Here is a 20,471-nt window from a genome sequence, read left to right as displayed (position 1 = left end):
CCCAGCCTGCCCTCCTTCTGTGAGTGTTCTCTATTATTAGGATTGTACCTAAGTGTGGTACATTTGTTACAATTGATAAACTAGTATTAATACATTATTATTAACAAAACACCATAGTTTACATTAGGGTTCATTCTTTGTGTTATATGGTTTTATGATTTTTGACAAATGCCTAATGTCATACATTGCCTTTACAGTGTATCATGGGAAATAGTTTCACTTGCCCTAAGATCTTCTTGCTCTACCTATTTATTCCTTGTTCACTCCTGTCAAACTCTTTCACACATACTCCTCACCACTAACTGCTTAACCTAGTAAGCACTTAAATCCATGTTTTTATGTCTTCATGTTTGTTCACATGTGTTTTGTATCTGTGTCATGCATAAAGAATGGACCATCATGTGGTTTGTCACCGCAAGTTTTACAGAGCCAGTATGTCATTGAGTGGCGATTAAACCCTGCCCTCTTTCCCACCCTTAGCTTTACCTACTTTATTCTTTTTTTGTATTACTTCCATTTTCTTGAGTTATATTAAAAAGAAAATTATTTTTTTACATATAAACTAGAATTTTTTGATTTGGTATGCCTACTATAAAAAGTCATGCTATGAATTGCAAATGTATAATTGATTTTTAAGCTTAATTGTTCTTATGGCATATACATACTCAAGCTTAGCTTGCACTAAGGTCGTAATATTTAAACCACAAGTATCTGTAGTCTATCACTTTAAAAATAGTTGAATAAAACTACTTTCTCCTTCTCTTTCTTACTTTTTATTTCTACCAGTGAACAGCTCTGCGCTTTTTGTTACTGTGGTGAAAAAAGTTCCTTAGGACAAGGAGACTTAAAACAATTTAGAGTAACGCCTGGGTTTATCTTGCCATGGAAAAGCCAGCCTTCTAACAAGAAGGACGTTGATGACAACAGCAATGGCACCTGTGAGAGAATACAAAACTCAGCACCGCGAAAACAAAGAGGACAGAGAAAGTAAGCAACTTTGAATAAATGGTTGGAATGCAGTAAGGCTATATATAATTTATTTTCATCTCACTGAATATATATATGAGTTGTTACTGAATCATTTCTCATGTTTTTCAACATTCATAGAATGCTTTATGCCTCACCATTACCCCTAAAAAACACTCCTTTTCTCAAAATTTCTTGTGTAAAAAAAAAAAGTGTTATCTTAATTGTATATTAAAATCCATGTGATGACGAAAGTTCACTGTTAGAAGAAAACTTTAAAAGAACATAACATAAACCTAGAGGAAATTTATGAGAAGGAGGTAAAACAGATCAATGAAGTCCTTCTTTCATTCCTTTGAATAAGTTTTTAATTGTTTATAAGAATATAACCTAACAGAATGACAATACCAAGATGGGTTTCACTACTCATGTTCTTAATTTGTCATTTAGTTACTTTCATGGTTTAGAATGTTGAGCTGTCCTATAAACTGTTAAAATAAGGATTAACTTTGTTTCTGAGTAATTATATACTCAGAATGCCCTTTCTGAAGTTAAAGAAGCAGCTCTCTCTTTTTTTTTAAATGAAATAAGAATTTACTAAGGCATCTGTATAACTATACATGTGTGCCTGTATTCATCAACATTATTGTTACCTTAAACTTTTCTCTAATATGTTTAATTTTGGAGTTAAAATTTTTTTTATGTGTTGCTGAGTTTTGTTTAAAAAGGCCATCTTAATATGTGAACTTGGCTCTGGTATTTGAGGGAGTATAAGTTTCTGTAGTCGATGAGAAAGTGTAAAAATTAATTTAGCTTGGAAGGCTAACCAGCTCTGCCCCTTGAGGGTGATGATGTAATCATCCAAGTGCTTATCTGGCTTTCATCCAAATTTAAGTACTAAGGCATTGTTGTGTTGTACTTACTTGATTGGCTCCTTCTTTTGGACTGCTGCCAATGCCTTGAAGACCTGAAGTAGGAAATGAAACAATAACAAGAAAGAATCTTTTAAAAAAATTTAAGGTGGAACAGCTTAAGGAAGTTTAGAAGTACTGTGTTTAGTTTCTTGATATTTGAAGGGCCAGAGCTAGATCGTATAGAAGAACTTTTCCTTTTGTAATTTTTTTTCCTTTTGTAATTAATTGAGCACTCACATCCTAGTTAATATAGTAAAATATATCAAAAGTCTAGCAAACTTTTAATGTCCATGAGTAATTAGCAAATTTAATGAACTAGACTAGCTTATATCTCATATCCTTCTCTTCCGCCTTTGAATAATGGCAATCATATAAACACTTATTCTGGGAAATACAGTTGGGCTTTGTTTACTTATTTTATAAGCTAAGTTAATTTTTACTGAAAACTTTAATGGGCTAAGATAATTATGTAAAAAAGAGCCTTGGTTTAGTCTTTATATACACTTAGTGTTTACTAATGTATTAAGTAACGATAACAAGACAGTTAATGGACTTGAGGAATAAAACACGTTTATAAAATTTGAAATTCATTTAGGGGTAGACAGTTTAATTTGGTAATGATTTTAAATAGTCACAAAATATATTACTGATGAATCGAAACCAAATAAACAAACTTGTTTTTGTTTTAAATTTGAAAAGGAGGCTTTAAAAATAATTTTATTTTTGGTGGCATTAAATTGTAAGAATATGTAATTGGGGATTCTTTTTCTCTTTCCTTTTGTTTTAGACTTAAAATTTTGAGGGTATGTATTTCAGCTGACTTCTCCTGATATTCTTTCCTAATAAGTTTGGCTGCTGTCATCCTTAGGGTTGCTATCAGCATGTTACTGACATGGTATATACATAAAAACTGGTTGCAAAACTTAAAAGTGAAGTTTGATTAAGCTAGTGGTTAGGAATTGATTAGTAATAGTAGACTGATTAGTCATTTCATTGATTTTTATACCTGTCTCCCCCATCAGATACTGGTGCAAAGAAATCTTAGAACAATTCATTAGTCTATATTAGATGAACTGTTCGTCTTTTTTCTCCCATCCCAGTAAAAGAACAATGATTAGTAATGAAGAATCTATTTGTAGGAATGGAGATTATATTTATAGGAAAGAGTTTGTTCTCATTATACTGTGGGCATTTATAAAAATGAAGATTTAAAGTTAGAATAGCATGCTAAACTTTTTTTTTTTTTTAAGTGAGTATGCATTTCTAATGCTAAACATAAAAATACTGGTTACTTTTATATGGTTTGATATTTAAATGTACTTATTGAAATATGTTAATACTTTTTTTCTTTCAATGATTCCAGGTATAAAAAAGTTTAGTACCCTGGTCATTGTGCTGATTTTCTCTTAATAGGAATCATGATAAATATCCAGCATACAGAAGTGCAGTGAGTCATGATCTATATTCAATAGTGATTTAATCCAGAATTATGATCAGGTTAAATACTATGATATCAGGAGAAGGTTAAAGTTTTAGTGCCAGTCGTCTGATTTCCCGTATCTAATGTTTAAACACAATAGTAATCATTGTTTACTTAATGATCTCAATTAATATCTGAAGTTTGAGGGTTTTGAAAGTCTGAAATCTCCCGTGTGTTGTATGTTCATTTTTATACTGCTGTTTTTGCTGTTACATTATCTTCTTTATTCCCCAAGCCACTAGTAGCTATTTTGTTTTTGCATTTTACTTCTGACTTGTGAGGTGAAAGTCTTACAACATCATGCCACAGACCAGCTGTCGAGATTTGTTGAGGGGACTGTAAGAAAGCTCCAGCTGACACGTTCTGCTCCCACTACCTCCCTCTTCACTTTGTAGTGGGTTTTCATTTCCCCTGGGAAATAACCTTTCTTTACATAAAATTAACTGCCAGCTCTGTTGTGGTAGTCCTCACGATAAAGCAAATTAAAATTTCTGATCGAGTTATGTTTCACAAGCATTTAAGTAAGGCTGAAGGGAATATTTATTTTATGTGAAAAAATATAGTTCCTGATTAGAATATTAGAGTGTCATTTAAAAAATTATAGAATGGCAAAATAAATTTGTAACTGTAATTTTTAAAACTTCCTTATGGATTTGGATACTTTTTTTAGTTGTTGCTTACGTGATATAATATAGCAACCCAGTTTTATATTGCACTATGAATAATAACAGATGTGTTCTAAAAAGTTGTTTACTGACAGTTTATGCCTAATAAATTAAAATTGATTTGGCAATTCATTATATTAAGTTGTTATAAACAAAATAATCATCTACTTGTTACCACTTTCACATCTGTTTTATTTTATTTTTCCAGAGAACGATCTCCTCTGCAGAATATAGTCTCTTGTGTAAGTGTAAGCACTCAGACCGCTTCCGATGATCAGGCTGGCAAACTGTGGGATGAGCTCAGTCTGGTTGGCCTTCCCGATGCCATCGATGTCCAGGCCTTGTTTGATCCCACAGGTATAAATGAGCCAGGCTCCCATAAGCACTATCTCTTTACTGTAGATGCTGTGATCTTAGTGAATTTTCAACTTAATAGTAAATTCTTTTCATCTAGAAATAATCATGATTATTTTGTAAAAAATGTCATTGTTTAAGTACATTTGCTGAGGTAAGATAAATTGTTTAATTGTGTTTATCTACTATATGTAGCATCTGCACAGGGCCAACGCTGAACTGGATGCTTTCATAGATATTTGCATTTATTTTTCTGTAGACAGCAGCACCATGGAGATCTGATAATTGAGGAAAGAAAAATTTAAAAGATCTGTGAGAAGTTGGGGAACTTGGATGTCTGGGTCTATTTAATGCAGGGTGAAGGCAGTAACTTAGTGTGTGGGCATCTTATAATAGTAGTGTAGTGACCCACACTCGTGATGTGGTGAACAGTATAGAGACCCACACTCACAATGTGGCAGTGTGGTGAGTAGGTTAGTGACCCACACTCACGACGTGGTGAATGGTATAGTGACCCACACTCGTGATGCGGTGAACAGGATATGACCCACACTCAAGTGGTGAATGGTATAGTGACCCACACTCAATGATGCGGTGAATAGTATAGTGACCCGCACTCGTGATGTGGTGAGTGGGTTAGTGACCCATAATCATGATGTGGTGAACGGTCTACTGACCCACACTCATGATCCGGTGAACAGTATAGTGACCCACTCACGATGTGAACAGTATAGTGATCCACACTTGTGGTGCTCTTGGGATTTGGAGTTAATTTCATTTGAGCTGCATATTGATTGAAGCGGTTCAAGTGTTGTGTGATAGAGAATTTAAATACTGAGCCACTCTTAGTGATTGATGTGCACCCTTGGTGTGGGATGAAGCGGAATAGAGGTGTATATGTAGCTTATTTGCTATTCGTTCTCTTTGTCTTAAAGTATTGTATAATGTCCTTTATATTTTATGTAAAGATACCAAATAAAATCTTACAGTAATATTTAAATTAAGTGACTAAAACCTCAATTTTTGTGGAATAAATAATCAGTTCTTCAGTGATTCTCAAACTTAGGTGTATCAGAATTACCTAGAGGGCTTGTTAAAACAGATTACTGGACACCACTGCAAGAGTTTTTGATTCAGTGGGTCTTGGTTGTGATAAGATATTTTGCATTTCTAAAAGTGCCCAGATGATGCATTTGGAAAGGGCTGACTGCTTCAGTGTGATACAGGGTGCCATTGTGTGTCTACATGTCAGAGTTGGTTTTGGGAGTTTACATCATATTAGTGTTAATACGCTTCCTGTTTATTTATCTACTTCTTTTCACTTCAACCATTTTAGGCACTTGTTGGGCTCATCATCGTTGTGTGGAGTGGTCACTAGGAGTGTGCCAGATGGAGGAACCATTGTTAGTAAATGTGGATAAAGCTGTTGTCTCAGGGAGCACAGAAGTAAGTAGATGTAACAAATATTTAATTAAGTCATGGCTTTGTAATATTTACTTTAATCAACATAAAGGTTCACTTGAAAGAATTATTTATTAAATTATTACTATAACGTAAAAACACTTAAAATAGGAATTTTTAATTTTATATCCAAGAGTAGTTTGTGCAAGCCACTGTAATATATATGTTAGGCTGTGCAATAAATGTAAATCTTAGAAACAAATATTTTACATTTAAAACAGAAATTAAAAATTTTAGAAATGAGAATTACTATATTTACAAATTCATGTGGTTACCTTTTAAGACAGAAGGATTTGATAAGGATTTAATATGAAGAGACAACATTTGATAGGTCAGAGTCCACAGTGTGGATTAGCTCTTTTTGATATTTCAAAAATTGATCCAGATATTTCTTTATAGTCGGTTGGCAGTTTAGTTCATCTTTTTGGCACCATCCCAAAGTAATATCACATACACAGCCTGCTGTCTTTTAAAATTTTCACTGAGATTTTCATGTGATTTAGAAACAAGCACAGAAATAAATGCAGCATTTACCTTCCGTTTATAAAGGAAACAAACCCTGTGAAGTGAAATTGTTTTACTGCCTACAAATTCTCTTTGATTTTTGCCAATTATATTTGGGAGAAATGAAACAGCACTTCCAAAAGAAGGTTAAAAATGGTATTTTGACCATAGAAGTTATGTGGCTTTAACAGATGGAGTACAGGTAAAACTTTCAAGTGTGGTCAAGACAGGGACTTAGATTCAAGTTAATTATTCAACTAGTATAATATTAGCTTTACTCAGATTAGTAAAGTGACATAAATTACATGGATGAGTAACTTCCACCTCAAGCTTAGTCAAATTCGAATGCTTGTTTTGGAAATGCGACATTACACTGAAATGCTTATGTCATCAAATTGTGAACAGTATAATGCATAATAGTAAAATTTTGCAGTCTGGACATACTTAGATGTCCAGATCAAGACTGTGATAGATCAGGGAATGCTCTTTCTGTCACAGACTACTTCAGAGGTAGTATTGGGTTATTTTCTGAAAGTGAAAAATATTATAGGAAAGGCAATGAACAAAGACTAAAATGAACTTTGTGGTGTTTGGAATCAGAGGAATCATTGTAGACTCATAGTTTTTAATATTTATACAAATACAGAAACACAGATGTGTGTGTACATGTCAATTACTATGTATACATATATTTCCTAGCTCTGTTCACTAAGATGGTAGTTAAAAGCTTTCCTTGCCCTGTCCTTTTTGGATAGAAGATACCATCTTTGTGTTTTAAATACTTACTGATAAATATTTAAACGGGATTTAGAGATGAACGTCCATGCTCTACTGCTGGAAGAGAAATCAAGGGCCTAAGGGATCTGCATTCCTTCTCGCTTTATGGAGACATTACAATAGAGTGGGCCAGAGCAGTGGAATGCAGATGGAGGACCAGAGTAGATGAAGTGGTGAGATCCCAAGGGGAGCTGGTGGCTCATGTCAGACCTTTACATCTTCACTAGGTTAAATCAGTCCAGACTTAATGGTGGTGTCTGTCAGTTGTCCGTTGCCATTTTCTAGTTTTTGTTTCATCTTTTGGTTTTCTCCATTATCAAATAGGCACAGAACTTAGCTAGAACTTTTTTATTTGCTTGCCCCTAAGAAAAGGAGAGTTTGTCTCACTGACAGAAATTCAAACCCATAACAACACACTTGTTGATGAGTCTGTGGGGAAATAGGCACTCTTCCACTTTGCTGATAGAATGCAAATTGGTGTAAATCTTCTGGAGGGGAATTTGTTAATACCTAAAAACTAGTTATTTTGACCTTTCTAGGATTCTGTCCCAAAAATATGCCTCCAATAATCCAAAATCCTTTGCTATTAGAAGTTAATAATTGCAGCATTGTTTAATTTGCAAAATATTAGAAACAACCTAAGTGGTCACGCATACTAGAATGGTTGAATAAACTATGGTTTGGTTCATACAGTGAAATATTGTGTGTGTAAAAATACAGTGAGAAATAGCTCTGTGAAATGACGTGAAGTTGGTTCCAACATGTATTTTTAAATGAAAAAAGAGTGCAAAAGACCATTTGTGATGTGCATCCTTTCATGTAAGAAAATATATCTGCATATGGTCATTTTGGAAAAGAAATACAGCAAGGATAAACAAGAAACTGAAGAGATTGGTTACCTGTGGCAGGTGGGTGGGAAAGAAGTGGAAATGGGAATGGGACTGATGTAGTTTGGATGAGGTGTGATAGACACTCTCAGATGTATCTCTCCGTATAGCTCTGACTCTTAGAATCATAGGCATGTTTCACGTACCCTTTAGATAAGCATTTACAGCTATCTAGGATATGGAGGAATCCAAAAAGGAATACCAAGATTCATACTAAAGGGGATAGGGAAGAAAAGAGCTAACCTGAGTAACTGGCAAACAATATCTTGACTGGTTAGCTGGAAAGCTAAAGACAAAAAAGCATTGCACAAACATGCTGTAACCCAGTGAGTAAATGTATTTCTCACAGGGGTTATGGATTCATAATACTGAAACCACTTTATGTGTTTACTGTAAATGAACAAATAAGTAAATGTATAGTTGATAATGAGAGCTAGATTTTTCAATTTTGGAGAAAGGAGCTACAGATAAGGAAAGGCTAAAATGAATTTTGTGGTGTTGAAATGGAATCAGAAGTATCAGTATAAAGTCATGGTTTTTAATATTTATATAGACAGATAAAGAAATACAGATATGTGTATATGCACGAGGCAGTATGCTTACACATAATTCCTCGTTCTGTCCTCTGTGAGGGCCTGATGTAGTGACCCCTAGTAGCAGTGAGCACAGATCTTGGTGCCCAGATCTTGGTTTCTAACTACTGTTCTCCAATAAAAGGAACTAGGATTCCTTGAGAAGTAGTTCATGGTATGGGGAGAATACAAACTGAGGTGCCAAAAAGTAAGGAAGTGCTCAAAAAGAGGAAGACTTGTGGAAAACACAGGATCCAACCTGAAGGAGCTCCTAAGAGCTGGACCAATTTGAGACACAACAAAAAATAAAGATAGTATTGGGTTTTCATCCACAGAATAAAGTAAGTACACGAGTCCATTCTGATATGAATGGATGAATGAACAAATGAATGAATAGCTTAAGTCAGGTCATTGCTCCTCTACCTACCACACTTCAGTACTGGACTCCCATTTCATTCAGAGAAAGAAAAAAAAAAAAAAACCAGTGCTCACTACGTGACGTGGCTCTCCATGATCTTCATCACCTCCACAAGTACTTCTAAGATATCGGTCACTCACTGACTCTGCCCCTCATTTGCTTCCCCCAACCATACCAGCCTCCTTCGTCTTCCTCAGATGCACCAGACTTATGTTCCCTCTGGGCCTTGGCACTTCCAGTTCCCTCTCTGTTGAATTTCTTCTTAGATGTATGCCTGACTTTTATTCAAGACTTGCCTTATGAGTGAGGGTTCTGCTTCACTTCTTACTGAAAATTTCAAGGGTTTCGTTCTCAAATAATGTCTCTGATCTATGGTTTTTTCCTTTGTACTTGTTCCCATCTAACATAGTATATATATTTACTTCATAATCTTGTTAATCTTTCCTTACTCAAGTGATAGTGCCATTCTGACAAGGATCTTTGTCTGTTTTGGTCATTCCTAAATAGATTATTTGTAGCCTAGATGAATAGCACTAGAGGTTGTTCATGGAATCATTCATAGTTACAGGAAAAGTCCAAAGTGCCAGAGTGTTAACTGAGGTCACTAATATAGTTAATTTTAGGAAAGTGAATGAAATTATAATTGTCTAAAAAGAAGTCCCTAAGATAAAGTTTAACAATTCTACATAAGGACGATGACAATGAAAATGTTTGCTATCTCAAAAATGTTCTCTAGGGGCAACGTATGTAAAAGTGCTGTTGAACTTGGAATGCAGTTTTATTTTACCAAAAGACAGATGTTCTAAATTTGTTGACCTTTATTTTGATGACATGTGGCTGAATGTATTATAATACCTACCTCAAAGAAAATAAACATTTCATCTGCCTGTTCAAGGTAAAGGTGACATTTCAGCAGTGAGAATGTAATGACTTTTCAAAGAAACATGTGCTGAGGGTTGAGCATCTTGAAAATGGATGTTTGGAACTATTTCTATTTGATATTTTATTGCTAGAAACAATGAAAGTTTGTAAAAAACAAAAATTTCTCAGATTTGCCAGAAAATTTTGGACACAATTTTCAGTTCTATTTAAAATATTCTGAAGAATTTTAGTATGTTTCAAACCCATTTGTTAAAAATTTTAAAAATTAATATTTCTTGCTTATGGAAGGTGAAAATTCACTAGCTAAATTTTGATAATTTTGGTAGAGATTGAAAAATAGTTTTGCAAATGATGTACTACTTCTTTTTAGATCTCCTTATTTTTGTGAGAAACATTTGTTTTTAACTTATGACAGGTAGTGAAATAAATTCAAGTTAGCATCAGGCCTTTCAACTTAAGAAGGTGGAGGAGAAAAAAAAAGAAGATGAAGGAGAACAAGATACAAAGGTCACATGGAGGGGTTGTAGTGTTCTCTAAACTTTTTTTTTTTTTTTTTTTTTTTTTTTATGATAGTCACAGAGAGAGAGAGAGAGAGAGGCAGAGACACAGACAGAGGGAGAAGCAGGCTCCATGCACTGGGAACCTGATGTGGGATTCGATCCCGGGTCTCCAGGATCGCGCCCTGGGCCAAAGGCAGGCGCTAAACCGCTGCGCCACCCAGGGATCCCCTTCTCTAAACTTTTTGATTGTGCACATCTTTTAATAAGAAACATTTGAGCCTGCGTCCTTATTATGCAGTCTCACTAGAATATGTGTTTCTCCTTTATGACACTTCACCAACGTTTGTAAATTTACATTGTTGCTGTGAATCTTTTAATTTTGGTTGCCCCCACTAGGGCTGTGAACACCATGAGTGCATGGATAATATCTGTATTGGTATATCATTTATTTATCTCTAGTGTCTAGCAAAGTACCTGGAACACAAACAAGAGAGTCACTTACCAGATAAATGTATGCATGGATGAAATATGCCAACGAAGGGTAGTTAGCTTGAATGGAGAGGGAAATGCTACTGGCACCTAGTGGCTGCTGCTAAACACCCAGCCATGTCCAGGCCAGCCTCCTACGGCAAAGAATTACCTAGCTCAGAATGTCAGTAGTGCAGAGGTTGAGAAATTCTGGTTTAATTAATATTATTCCTATTTAAAAATTAATATGTTTTATATAATTTCCTCAAGTTTAATTTTTATTTTTTTATTTCTGAATTATTTTATTTGAGAAGGTGGGAAGGACAGATGGGGCTGAGTCCTGAGTCCTTATAATTTCCTCAGTTTTTAAATGGCATTCTTTATCAAATGGTTGAGTTTTTCTAGAACTTTCCTCAGATTGTTTTTAGTTTTTCCAGGAGGAACTTTATTTTGCTAGATTAAAGAATATGCTATGCTGTGAACCTATGTTTTAGAAAAAGTAATAGTGTTTTCTTTTAAATTCTTCTTTGGATCCCTGGAGATGCTGCCAACATCTTGGAGATCTGGATAATTTGGATATTACCGATGGAATAGTTTAATTCTGAATGCTACAGATGTTTGATCATTTATTTACCTAAAGCCCCCTTTCCCTGCACTCTGCCCATTGCCCTCCAAAAGATATTACTGGTAAACTTCCAACACATATTTCTGTTCTTTTAACTACTTCTGAGTCAGATGTTCAGTGTTTTATTCTATAAATAAAACATTAAAAATTACTTATGTTATCTCCCTACTTAGAATTGATAATTTCTTATGTTTTCTCCACCTACCTCCTGCCACAACCCCATATTGAAATTTTATTGTATTATACTGATTTTGTGCCAGGTGTCTTGTATAAAACCGACTTAGTCCTGTGAGAAGATTTACAAGATTTTTATATTTTAGGTTCTTTTGGAGACTGTAAAAGAACAAAAATAGCTTCTTTATCATAAGGTGGATGGCAGTACACAATGTGAATGTAGATAAGCAGTGTAATGTAAATGTAATTTTGGTAAAAAAAAATTTTTTTTAAACAGTATATGGTGGAAGTCTCTCCACATCTGTCTTGTAAGCAATTGGGAGTAGGTTTATATAAGATCATTTAGATATTGGACTGCATATTTATGTAAGGTGATTTGCAGGTGCCTATAATGTTGTCCAATACTGTTATTTTTTATATAATCCTAGTAATGTAAGTGTAAAGAAATCATCAAGTTATATATTCTTCATTTTGCCTTATAGTTTTTAAAAAATATTTTATTTATTCATAAGAGAGAGAGAAAAAAAGAGAGAGACGCAGAGACACAGGCAGAGGGAGAAGCAGGCTCCATGCCGGGAGACTGACGCGGGACCCTATCCCGGGTCTCCAGGCCTGCCTGGGCTGAAGGCAGGCGCCAAATAATCTTAATGTTTGTGCTGGGGGCCCATGAGAATGCCTCCTCATTGGAGACTCACTAGAAGCACTAAAGGGATTCACCATAAAGTTGTAATTGTGGGTAAAATTTACTGCTGTGATATGTTGAGGATATATAATATAAGGATCTCAATGGAAGAAGATATTGACAGGGTCTGGAGGAATTCATGTACAGCCTTCCTTAGGTGCTCATCCTCCTGTGGAGGAGTTACACAGGGCACCCTCTTCTCTTTGCAATGAAAATGCAACAATATATGTGTGATGCTCCTGCCCTGAGAAGCTCAAGGTCTTTGCTGGCAGCTAGTCAGATAGGCACCCTCTGCCTAGCATGTACCAGAAGGAAAGTCACATTGTTTGAACAGATAGTCTAGGCACAGTAAACTACTCTTATCACTGCAGGAACTATGGCAACCCTTCCAAAATTCAGGTTCCTTGAGACCAACTGTGCAAACAGGCCTTTCTACGGAGAGTAGTCTCAGGACTGCTATGTTAACCCTTTTTTGCACAATGCTAAAATTGTATTGTGTATCAACTAACATTTCTGCCATCAGGACCTTAGTAGGTACACATTATAGGGAGGCTGTGAGAGGTGCTCTAGTGGTTATATAGAACTATGTAACTTTGATCAGAGGAAAGATGCTTATAAGTATACTTTTGACTCTAACAGAAAAGTCCTATGTTTTATTCTGAAATCTACTTTGTCTTCTATTAATATATTCACTGCAGCTTTCTTTTGACTAATCTAAGCATGGTATATCTTAGTCCATCCTTTTATTTTAACCTCTTTGTGCCTTTATAATTAATATGTTTTTTGCAGGCAGTGGTTTTGCGTTTTAAAATCTAACCTAATAGGGACACCTGGGTGGCTCAGTGGTTGAGCATTTGCCTTTGGCCCAGGGCCTGATCTTGGAGACCCAGGATCCAGTCCCACATCGGGCTCCCTGCACAGAGCCTGCTTCTCCCTCTTCCTGTGTCTCTGCCTCTCTGTCTCTCATGAATAAATAAATAAAATCTTAAAAAAAAAAACCTAACCTAATAGTCTCTGCTTTTATTCTTTTTTTTAAATTCTTCTCTGACCTCCACTTCTTTTTTTTTTAAGATAGATTTATTTATTTATTTATTTATTTATTTATTTATTTATTTATTTATTTATTTATGAGAGAGAGGCAGAGACACAGAAGGAGAAACAGGCTCCATGCAAGGAGCCCGATGTGGGATTCGATCCAGGGACTCCAGGATCATGCCCCAGGCTGAAGGCAGCTGCTAAACCTCTGAGCCACCCAGGGATCCCAGTCTCTGCTTTTATAATGGGAGTGTTTAGGGCATGTATATTTAATGTGATTAAGTCTTCCTTTCTTTCCCCCGTTTGTTTCTGTCTGTTCTTTGTTTCATTTTCTTACATTCTTTTGGATTGAATATTTTTTTTATTCCATTTTATCTCCTTTTTGGATTATTACCTCTAACTTGTCTGTTATTCTGTTGGTTGCTTTAGGGTTTATAGTATACATCTTTTACTTACTTACTGATATTATAGTTTCATATATAATAAAAGTGCTTTTGTTTCCTCTCATGAAATTTGTGCTATTGCTGTCATGTATTTGACTTTTACATCTGTTACAAACACCGTAAGATACTGGTTTTTAAAAAAGATCTATCTATCTATCTATCTATCTATCTATCTATCTATCTGAGAAGGAGAGAACACACGTGGTGGTGGAAGGGCAGAGGGAGAGGGAGAGAAAGTCTTAAGCAAACTCTCCATTGAGTGAGGAGCCCAATGCCAGGCTCAGTCTCATGACCCTGAGATCACACCTTGAGCCGAAAACCTGACTGTGCCACCTAGGTGCCCCAAGATATTATTATTTATGATTAAGCTATCAGCTATTTCCTAAAGAGTCTTAGGTAATAAAAAAAATTAAATAGAGTTACCCCTGTGGTTACCATTTCTGATGTTCTTCATTACTTTGTGTAGATCCAGATTTTCACCTGCTGTCATGTTCCTTGGGTGTGAAGACATCCTTTAACATTTCTTGCAGTACAGGTCTGCAGATGATGGATTCTTTTAGTATTTATATACTAAAAGAATCCAGAGTGTTTTTATCTCACCTTCATTTATACTTCATATTTTATACTAAAAGAATCCAGAGTGTTTTTATCTCACCTTCATTTTTGAAACCTGTTTTTGGCAGGTACTGAATTCTAGTTGACTTTTTCCATTACTTTATTATTATTTTTTTCCCATTACCTTAAAAGAGTGGTACAGTCTTCTTGCTTGCATTGTTTCTCATGAACAGTCTGGTATCCTCTGTATTTATGTTCCTCTGTATATGTTTTTTTATCTTTGTACCCTTAATAGTATGTTCTCAGTTTTAGACAATTTGATTTTGTTTTGCCTTTATGTAATTTTCTTCATGTTTCTTGTGGTTGGGGTTTGTTGAATTTCTTGAGTCTGTGAGTGTATAGTTCTCAATATGGTTAGAAAGTTTTTGCCAATTATTTCTTCAAAAAAAATTTTTTTTTCTTTCTGTTGTCCTGTCTTTCCTCTCTTTTGAGGACTCCATTTACCTTAATATTAGGCCATTTAAGTTTTCTCATTGCTTACTAAATAAAGCTTTTTTTCCATTTTTTAATATTCTTTTTTCCTCTTTGTGTTTCATTTTGGTTTTTTTGTCTCCAAATTCATTTATTTTTTTCTTCTGTAATTTCTAATCTGTTAATCATATCCAATGTAATTTTCACATGAGATGTTTTTAATTTATGAAATTTGATTTGAGTCTTTATATTTTCCATATTTCTATTTAGCTTTTTGAACATAACTATCTTAATGTCTTATCTCATAATTTTAACATCCAGATTATTTCTGGGTCAGCATTTTGATTGATTATTCTGTTTAGACTGTGATGTTTTGGTCTTTGTGTATCTGGGAATTTTTATTTGTTTGTCAGGCTTTGTGAATTCTACCTTGTTGGTTACTAAGTTCTTCACAGGAGGAAATCAGAGTGCATGAGCAGAGTGAGAAGTAAAGTGAGAGGGAGAAGCAGACAAGCAAGGAGCCCTCTATGTGATGCTTGATCCCAGGATCTGAGATCATGACCTGAACCAAAAGCAGATGCTTAACCGACTGACTCACCCAGTGCCCCAAGGAAAACATTTTTTTTTATTTTTTAATTTTTATTTATTTATGATAGTCACACATAGAGAGAGAGAGAGAGGCAGAGACACAGGCAGAGGGAGAAGCAGGCTCCATGCACCAGGAGCCCGACGTGGGATTCAATCCCGGGTCTCCAGGATTGTGCCCCGGGCCAAAGGCAGGCGCCAAACCGCTGCGCCACCCAGGGATCCCAAGGAAAACATTTTTAAGTGCTTTTCTCTACCCTACTAGATTTCTACTAACATGTCATTAGTTAGAATTATCTCCTATGTTTACATCTTAAACCAATAATCAGTAAAAGTGATGGGGCAACCATTTGATTAGACCATGATGGTCCTCTGGAGCCATGGATGGTGCCTGCTTCCTCTGAAGCACATTGGTACTTAAGGGAGTGTAGATATCTGAACAAAATTGATATCCTTAGGAAGAAAGAAGGTGGAATGAATGTTTTGTAGTTAACTAACAGCGTCTATTATTGGAAATATATTTTGATTGAGTGAACTTAAAAATATTTTAAAAGGAAGAAAGATTAACATGGTGCTTAGAGGATGAGTAAGTTTACCCAGTAGGTTAACATAGGGAATTTAGACAAAGGGTCATCTTGGACAGAGTTTTGGGACATGTGAATTCTGGAAGAATGTCACATATATGAAAATGACTGGAGAATAAATAAGTAGAGTGAGGAATTAATGGGAAATGGTAATGGAAAATGTCCTTAGTTTCGCATGCCACGCTGAAGAATTTCATTAATGTAGTTTTTAAAGAAGAGAGTTTGGAGAAGATTTTTTAAAGATTAGGAGATCTTAGCCCTCCTATCCTTTTGTAGTTAAATTTGAGAGGTTTCCTTAAAGACAAAAATATTTAGGATTACTGTTTTAATTTAAGGTCAATGAATGTAAGTTTCTGAATTTAGATACTATGTGTGAAAGATAAAGACAGAATGTTGTTGATATAGAATTAATTACATTTGATGAAAGAAGAGTTGAAAATGTCTTTAGTTTCAAGCCTCATCATGAGGGAGAATCAGGAGTTTTGCTTTGGGTGGGCTGAGCCTAAAACCCCATGAAAAATCTTTGGACTGAGTGTTGGGGTTGGAATTACAGTTTTCCTAACTAGCAGTGATAGCAAAGCAAACTGCTAAACAAGAGGAGAAAAGAAGGTGGAAGATTGACCCTCTGGTCAATATTCAAAGGAAGAAGTCCTTGAAAAGATGAATGTGACATATTATAAAAGTTATAGGAAGTTTACTAGGAATTACTGAGTCTGGATTAATATACTTCAGGATATAGGGCTGATCAAATGTGTGTGTGTTTTTTTAAAGATTTTATTTATTCATGAAAGACAGAGAGAGGGAGGCAGAGATGCAGGCAGAGGGAGAAGCAGCCTCCATGCTGGGAACCCGACACGGGACTCGATCCCAGGACTCCAGGATCACGCCCTGGACCAAAGGCGGGCGCTAAACCGCTGAGCCACCCAGGGATCCCTGTCAAATGTGTTTGTATATTATAATGTTTTTTTCTTTTAAAGATTTTATTTATTCACGAGAGACACACAGAGAGAGAGGCAGAGACATAGGCAGAGGGAGAAGCAGGCTCCACTCAGGTATCCTGATGTGGAACTCAATCCTGGGACTTCAGGATCACGCCCTGGGCCGAAGGCAGGCGCTAAACCTCTAAGCCACCCAGGGATCCCCATACTATAATGTTTTAAAAAATACTTTCTAAATCATAATTATTATATTTAATGGGCAAGAATCAGGAATCTTGTTTTCTAAATCTGAATTCTTGATTTCTCGCTAACATTGTTAGATAATGTCTCGTGACATCTTCACCAAATCATACTACCTGTTATTACTCAGTTTCTTTATTTTGCATAGTAAGAAATTATCTTTTAGTCTAACATGTAAGGCTATAAGGAAGACATTAGAGATCTATTATGGGTTATTTTGTTAGAATACTAAGTAATAAAGTATGGATATAGCAAGAAAATCTAAGATTTGACCTTAGAATGCCATTAGGTATACCTATACCTGAAAATTGATGTATTTGTTTCCTTATACCTTAGCAATTTGATTCTTAATTATTATTATTATTATTTTTTTACAAATTAAATTGGGTAGAGCTAAGGAAACTGAAAATTTCTGTTTTAGAGAATTAAGAGTTTGATATGCCTCTTTGGTAAAAGATAGTTAAATTTGGAAGGCTCATTCAGTGAAGATGTCCTTGACTTTAGTTTTTTTCTCAATAGAAGTCATAATTCTTTTTAAATCTTTTTTTAAATTAAGTTGAATTTAAAGAAATGAATTTACTTTTGTGATGAGATGAGTGGTATTCTTTGATACTATAAAGAGCCCCTTTGATTTGGGGGTGGAAAATGCCCTGAGCTTAAAAATATTAATATGTTTTTGAAGGCTGTGTAGGAAACTGGTAAAATTCTTTGGCTCTACAGAATTTCTCCTGTATGACTCTATATAGGGCCACTTTCCATTTTATATCCCTTCAGAAAGTTTTGAATTTTGAACTTTGATAATACATTCATGTTAAAAATTAAAACAATCACAGTAGTTTCTTTCTTTTTTTAAAAAATTTTATTTATTGGGATCCCTGGGTGGCTTAGCCGGTCAGCGCCTGCCTTTGGCCCGGGGCATGGTCCTGGGGTCCCGGGATCAAGTCCTGCGTCACCTCCCAGCATGGAGCCTGATTCTCCTCTGCCTGTGTCTTAGCCTCTCTCTCTCTCTCTCTGTCTATCATGAATAAATAAAATCTTTTAAAAATTTATTTATTTATTTATTTATTTATTTGAGAGAGAGAGAGAGTCTGAGATAGCTAGAGAGAGCACAAGCAGGTAAGAGAGGGAGAAGCAGACTTCCCACTGAGCAGGGAGCCCGATGTAGGGCTCCGTCCCAGGACCCTGGATCATGACCTGAGCTGAAGACAGACACTTCGACTGTGTATGTTGACTGTGCTCAGTCGACACACCGACTGAGCCACCCAGGTGCCCCACTTACAGTAGTTTCTAATGTGTCCTTAAAAATATATTTCAAAAGTTCATTTCTGTAATTTTCCCCTAACATTTAGGTGCTTTTGATTTTTACTTATTGTGTCATATAGGAGTCCAGTGTCCTTTTCTCACATATGAGAGCCAGTTGTTACTACATTATCTATTGAAACCCCTTTTGTTTCTTCCATGTATTTGACAGATAACTTCTGTTATCTAGCATATGTTCAGTGTATGGGTGGATTGTTTTTTAAGATCTCTATTTGCATATTTATATATCCTAGTGACAGCATCATGCTACAATAATTACTATAGCTTTCTAATAAGTTTCAGTATCTGTTAGGGCAAATATTTTACTTCCACCTCCATGTATAGCACAGAAACTTATATTAGATCAGCTCTCCAACTGAGAACAACTGGAAGAGTTGGATAAAATATTTTTTCAAAGAAACATTTAAAGGCATTAGAGGACTGTCTGAGAGGTGAGGATTTGAGGGAGTGAGAGTGCAAAGGGAAAGATTAAGCCTTGAGGTCGGTCTGATGTTAATTTCCCTTTTCCCCTGGAGGCATTATCCAGTTTATAAAAGACTAGCTGAGAAGTTGGAAAACTGAGAAGAGATTCTGACAGTCTGTAGAGTTGGCTCAGCGGTTTAGCGCTGCTGTCAGCTCAGGGCCTGATCCTGGAGACCTGGGATCGAGTCCCACATCGGGCTCCCCGCATAGAGCCTGCTTCTTCCTCTGCCTGTGTCTCCACCTCTCTCTCTCTCTCTCTCTCTCTCTACCTCTCATGAATAAATAAATATAAAATCTTAAAAAAAAAAAAGATTAACAAATTATGGCCCATGGATCAAATCCAGTCCACTACCTATGTTTATAAGCCCCACAGGCCAAGATAGTTTTTACTTTTTATTTTTTAAGTAGGCTCCACATCCAATGGGAGCCCAACATAGGGCTTGAACTCATGAACCTGAGCTCAAGACCTGAGCTTTGATCAAGTTAGACACATGGAAGCCTGGGTGGCTCAGCGGTTGAGCACCTGCCTTTGGCCCAGAGTGTGATCCCGGAGTCCTGGGATTGGATCCCACGTCGGGCTCCCTGCGTGGAGCCTGCTTCTCCCTCTGCCTATATCTCTGCCTCTTTCTCTGTGTCTTTCATGAATAAATTTTAAAAAATATTTTAAAAAAATGAGTTAGACACAACTGACTGGGTCCTCCAAGTGCCTCAGTCTTTATATTTATATTTTTTATTTTAATTTTAATTTTTTTAGTTTTTATATTTTTAAATAGTTAAAAAATTAAAACAATATCTTTAAAATACATGAAGATCATCTGAAATTCAAAGTTTTGTATTTGTAAATGACGTTTTATTGGAACCAAAGCCACACATTAATTTGTATATTATCTATGGTTTCTTTGTGCTACATTGACAGAATTGAGTTGTAGGTGCAGAGACCACCTGCTTTGCATTGCTGTGGTTATACTGTAAATCACAGCAACATAATTATAGTTCATCAGTGTTTGCCACATGTATTGTCCTAGCATCTTAATTTTTTTTATTACTGGTACATACTTAGCGTGTTCAGAGAAGAGGGGAAAAGTGGGTTTCATATGCTTTTGAGGCATAATGGAATAAATTCCATTGTTATCAAATTAGATGGCATAGAATTCTATTTATTTACTTATTTTTGAAGATTTTATTTATTCATGAGAGAGAGAGGGGCAGACACAGGCAGAGGGAGAAGCAGACTCCCTGAGGGGGCCTCATGTGGGACTCGATCCCAGGACCCCGGGATCATGCCCTGAGCCAAAGGCAGACACTCAGCCACTGAGCCACCCAGGTGTCCCTAGAATTATATTTATTATGCTGGGACACTGAGCGGGGGGAAAAGAGTACAATATATATATCAACCTCACCAGATGGACCACTCATCACACTATTCCTAACTCATAAAAAGGTAATGATCAGAAAGAATAGTAAATTAAAATGGACTATCTCATCATGATAGAAATTCCTCACAAAAGT

At 35.7% G+C, this 20,471-nt stretch overlaps 1 protein-coding gene across 21 annotated transcripts in view; it reads left to right on the top strand.

Moving 5' to 3' along the window:
- The window catches only part of KMT2C (lysine methyltransferase 2C), a 284,078-nt gene that overhangs the window by 120,153 nt on the left and 143,454 nt on the right, over positions 1–20,471 (top strand). For 20 of the 21 annotated variants that reach the window (XM_049094712.1, XM_025452148.3, XM_035699675.2 and 17 more), the window contains exons 4-6: positions 787–987; positions 4,234–4,382; positions 5,716–5,825. In XM_049094712.1, the coding sequence (XP_048950669.1) occupies positions 787–987; positions 4,234–4,382; positions 5,716–5,825 (460 nt within the window). Of the gene's footprint in view, positions 1–786; positions 988–3,243; positions 3,328–4,233; positions 4,383–5,715; positions 5,826–20,471 lie in introns of those variants that run through there. The other variant, XM_025452260.3, reaches the window with a different exon arrangement.

This window comes from Canis lupus, chromosome 16, assembly GCF_003254725.2.
Source record: "Canis lupus dingo isolate Sandy chromosome 16, ASM325472v2, whole genome shotgun sequence".
Lineage (NCBI taxonomy): Eukaryota > Metazoa > Chordata > Mammalia > Carnivora > Canidae > Canis > Canis lupus.
This window is presented reverse-complemented; position numbering and strand designations above follow the sequence as displayed.